This window comes from Nestor notabilis, unplaced genomic scaffold (assembly GCF_000696875.1).
Source record: "Nestor notabilis isolate BGI_N333 unplaced genomic scaffold, ASM69687v1 scaffold21724, whole genome shotgun sequence".
Taxonomy (NCBI): Eukaryota; Metazoa; Chordata; class Aves; order Psittaciformes; family Psittacidae; genus Nestor; species Nestor notabilis.
The window spans coordinates 13,654-18,607 of NW_009926307.1; the positions used below are offsets into that span (position 1 = coordinate 13,654).

The 4,954-nt window shown below is 58.6% G+C and overlaps 1 protein-coding gene across 1 annotated transcript in view; it reads right to left on the minus strand.

The window, feature by feature from the left end:
- Positions 1-3,972: 3,972 nt before the first annotated feature.
- The window catches only part of MMP15 (matrix metallopeptidase 15 (membrane-inserted)), a 3,138-nt gene continuing 2,156 nt past the window's right edge, over positions 3,973-4,954 (minus strand). The window contains exons 8-10 of the mRNA XM_010013473.1: positions 4,872-4,948; positions 4,639-4,754; positions 3,973-4,415 (exon numbers count right to left, since the gene is read on the minus strand). Coding sequence (XP_010011775.1) covers positions 3,973-4,415; positions 4,639-4,754; positions 4,872-4,948 — 636 coding nt within the window. The remainder of the gene's footprint in view (positions 4,416-4,638; positions 4,755-4,871; positions 4,949-4,954) is intronic.

Sequence of the window (4,954 nt, forward strand, 5' to 3'; positions counted from 1 at the left end):
CATCCTCTCTCTCTGTCTCCTTCCTACTAAGTGGATCCTGACACAAAGCACAGAGCTCTGATCACAGAGGTAATAGGCAGGAATCAAAAAAATCTGAGCCCTACTGCCCCTTGCCCTCTCTTCCTCCCTTCCTGCATCTCCATGGATGGCTGGGGCCAGATGTAGTCATCTGTGTTGAAGGGTTGCACCTCCAGGGTGATGCTAATTCTCTGCATAATGCAAGTACTGCTGGAGGCAAGGGAAAATACTGAGTTCGAGTTTTGCCATTGGCCACTGCCCAGGATAAAAGTGACCATAGTGGGGACTTTGGCCCCTTCTGCATGCACGAGAGATGATCTGGTGCCTGCAGGAGAGGGGTGAAGCTTCCCCTGGCAGCCTGCAAAATGGGATCGCTCAAACCAGGTTTTATGTGGATGAGGGAGCAGCTGTGTGCTGAGAGGTGCCCTGGAATGGTATGGGGAAAGACTCGGAGCCGCTAGACGTAAGAGGGTGGATGCTGTGTTGTACTGAAACAGACCTGCAGAGCATCCGCTCCAGTGTCACATCCTGTGCTGGCCCTGAGGCCCCAGAAATTACTTTCCTCCCTGTGAGACAAAAGGAGGCTGGTGGCTTCCCTGGGGGGTGCATATGGGGAGGAGATGGGCATAAGCAGAGCACGTGTGTGCCAAACTTGCTGTGCCAGGCTTGCTGTGCCAGGTTCGGTGGCAGTCATGTTCCCCTGCAGCAGGGCTATGCTGACACTGGCACCTGTCCAGCAGTCCCAGCAACTCAGTCATGCTGCAGCAGGCACAGGCAGCAGGTCTGACCCCTCCCGGGGCCCCGCTGCTCATCGCTCCATCCCCAGCAGCGTTTCCTCCAGCCTTGAGGCTGCCGGTCGCTGCCTGGCGTAGGCCAGCCCCGGTTCTTCCTCCGCACAGAGTCCGGCTTCCTCCGTGCTTTCCGGGTCCTCTCCTCAGCTGCATACAGGGTTCATGCCCTGGCTTGCAGAAGAAGAAGAGGAGGAGGCAGGAGGACACACATTTTTTCTTGTGATGGGACCAAGGAGGCAGAGGAAACTCCTGGCAGCCCTGGTCACCCCATCACCCATGCTCCAGTGGTGTGTGGAGCACCACTCTGCCTGGAAGACACTGTCTCTTTTCCAGGGTTTTTTTCTAGGCTGGGCTTCTGTAACCTATTTTTGGGAAGCTGGGCGCTCATGGTGGATTTGGTAGGGCTGCCAGGGCCAGGCTGAGTGGGACTCACATTCCCCTGAGACACCAAAAGTGCTGTGCCCTGCTGCAAGTGCATCCCTGCCCTCCGGAATGCTGCATCCATGGGTGTCAGAGGTGACCCTGCTGTGGGCAGAGCAGGAGCCTCCAGCACTGTCACAGTGCTGGGCTGTCTCCCGCGGGGTCCCTTGCTGCTGTCCATGAACGATTCCAGATGGCCCCGAAGCTCCTGGCACTGCTGCAGCATCTGGGGAAAAGCAGGAGGGGGGTGGGAAGTCATGTCCCCGCTCTCCTGCAGCCTGGGCCTCTGCTCCAAGTGCTGCCGATTACCCCCTGGAGAATTGCTCCTGGCCCCCGTCTCACCCTGAATCAGCAAGGTGCCCACTCTGTGCCCAGGGAAGGGGATGCCACACATGGCCCAGTGCACCCTGGGCCAGCTTTCCTTGTGAGCCCTGCACCCCTGGGAGGCAGGGACAACACAGCTGCTGTGGGCAATAGAGCTGTTGCCGGAAATGCATCTGCCTTGGGAAGTGCATCTATTGTGGGAAATGCATGTGCCGAGGGAAATGCACTCGAGCTCCTCTGAGGGGGCTGGCAGTGGCAAATCCCGGCAATGCTTTCCTCTGTCTTTGTTCTGGGGCCAGGTCCATGCCGTGTGGTTGCTCCTGGTGCAGGTTTGTTCCTGGTTTGGGCAGGCTGGGTGTGGGGCTGCCCTGTGGCAGGGCTCTGGGGAGGACCCACACAGGCATGAATCGGGACAGAATGGTCAAAACCGAATAGGAGTGCATTAAAAGCTAAGGAATGTGACCCAGCATGGCCAGGCTGATGGAACACAATCCAGATGGAGACCTGGAGAACTCCCCCACAATTCTTCAGGGTTTTGCTGTCCCTGGGTTTGCCTTTCACTTGGCTGCAGTGATGTGTCAAGTCAGAGCCAAGCATGTTTCCCGGGGAGTCTGCTAGTGGCTGGAATTGCTGCCCAGGGTGGGAAGGGATGGTGGCCCACAGCGCCAGCAGCTCCAGGAAAGGCAGGCAGGAGACGGGATTGATCCTTCCCTTTTAAAGTAATTAGCTGTTGATGAGTGGCTCAGGGTAATTTAGTGATGGGAAGTGCCTGTAGCTGAGTTGGGCACTGAGCCAGCAGCTCTGGATCATGGAGGGGGAAGGACAGAGAGGGCACAAAGGATTCCTCTCACCCTCGAAGTGGGGGATTCCCTTGCACCAGGGCTGGCAGTGTGGGGATGGCCGGGAGCAGGTTATAGAATCCCAGGCTGGTTTGGATTGGAAGGGACCTTAAAGCTCATCCATTTCCAGACTGTGCCATGGGCAGGGACACCTTCCACTAGACCAGGTTGCTCCAAGCCTTGTCCAAGCTGGCCTTGAACACTGCCAGTGATGGTGCAACCACAGCTCCTCTGGGCAATTCCAGGTCAGATCCTTGCACCAAGTTCCATGGGGAAGAGGCGAGGCCAGGCCTGTATGCTGGCCCCATCCTACTGAGGGTAAAGCTGGAGAAGCCTGTGGAAGACGACAGTGGCTGGAATCGAGTCCCATCAGGAGACACCCCCTCCATAGGGTCAGTGCTCACAGGGATATGTCAGACCCACACCACCCATGCATCAACTGCGCCAGGCCTCTGCTGCCCACCCCATGGCTACAGAGCCCTAGCCCCAGCTCACCACCTCGGTGAGCACCAGCAGAGCCAGGGAAGCATATCTCCACCACCACCACAGGCCTCTGCAGTTTGGTTTTCCATCCTATCAAGGCTGAGCAACATTTTTCCCTGGGTAAAGCCAATTCCCTATCCCTGTCTCCCACCTCGGTCTGACCTTTCCCACTCCACTGCTCATTCCCTGGCTCTCTGCAGCTGCAGGGTCCAGGAGCTGAAGCACCCACTGAACCTGCTCGAGGAGGGACCATGCACCATGCACTGCGCAGGGAATGGCTGTGGCCATCCTGGGGCTGAGGCACCCGTCTGGGGGAGAACAAGGCATGCTGTGTTCTAGCAACATTCCGCTGCCGTGGGAGCTGGTGAAAGGCGGCTCTGTTCGCTGCTGGGGGAGCTGCTTCCACTGACTGCCCCAGGAGTGGTAGCTCCAGGGTGGGTGCTGCTGCAAGGACATCAGTGGCCACTCTCCCCACATCTCCCCATGGCACCCAGCCCCCAGCCAAGCCCCCCATTGCCCCCAAATCTGTTTGTCCCCCAGAAAGGACACACCATGGCTCTCCACACACCCAACCCATTTAATACACGTACAAGGTGGCCATGCCCACAGGACCCTGTGTCCTGGCAAGGCCCAGGATGAGTTGAGCCCAAAGAGGGGCTGCAAAGGTGGCATCTTGCCCCCCTCACGTCATCTTTAGGCACATTCTGTATCCCCATGGTTCAAGAAGAAACACATCTGTGAGCTTGCAATCCCCCTTCCCCTCATGCTTCCTGGCCAGTGCAGTGCTGGCAGGAAGCTCGCAGCACATGTGAGCAGCCCCAGCCTGCTCCCGCCATGCGGCACAGCCACAGCATGACGGAGGCAACCTGAGGGGCGCAGTCCAGGGGGGCACAGGCAGGTGGATGGTCTCCAGCTCCATGACCATCCCCTGTTCCCAACCTGGAGGGGGACACAACACATCCCCTCTTTTGTGAGGCTGGAGGAGCATCAAGCAACAAGGGGGCAGCAGGACTGAGGCTGTGGGGAAGGACAAGGGGAGGGGCAGTCAGGTTTGTCGTTAGCACCATGGTGGTGGGGAGGTCTGGGGAGGAGCAGGATCAGACCCACTCCTGCAGGGAGCGCTTGCAGTACAAGAGCATCCGTGGGGTGCCCTTCCTCTGCATCTGGACGATGACATAGATGAGGCCGAGGATGCACAGCAGCAGCACCAGCAGCACCAGCACCATGACCACACTCATGGTGCGCGTGTACTCATCAATCTGCACCACCACATCCACGTCCCTGCCCGGCTTGTGGCCACCCTCACCATAATCCTCTTCCTCCTCCTCCTCTTCCTCCTCATTGCCTTCAGCCTGCCCGTCCCCATCAGGGTTGAAGGGGGGCTGGTCCCCACCAGGCCAGTGGGGATGGGGGTCTGGGACCAGCTCTGTGTGACAGCCCATGAAGTCACGCAGAATGGACTTGGGATAACCCGGCTCCGTCTTGAGCCGCTCATTGTCGAATTTCCAGTACTTTGTGCCTCTGTAGAAGTAGGTGGAGGCTGGGAGGGGGGAGAAGATGAAGGTGAGGGGTAAATGGGCAGGTTCACCCCTGCAGATGCCCAGGACAGCAGGTTTTGCTCTGGGACTAATGAAGCCCTTCAGCAAGGGCTTCACCACTGATTCCCAGGCACCCTCACAAGCCTCCATCCCTTGTGGTCAGGCCACCAAACGGGTGACCCCATCCCCTCTGGTCCCATCCCACCCCTCTTCTCCTCTACTTACACGCATCTGGGCTGAGGAAGGCGCCTTTAGGTGAGGGTGGTATGCCCACCCAGACGGAGATAGGCTTCGGGTACCCAGGGTCCACGGCACGGGTGTCCTCGTTAAAGCGCCAGTATCTGGGGAGATTGGTGGTGAGCAGACGAGGAGCATAGGGCTCTGCGACACCTGCCATGACCACCCCTGCCAGGGCCCAGACCAAGCAGAGCAGGGAGAAGGATCACACAGACACTGACCTGTCCCCACGGAAGAAGAAGGTGTGGCCTGTGGGTTCCCACCAGACAGCTGTGTCGATGCTGTCATAGGGGATGCCCTGCCC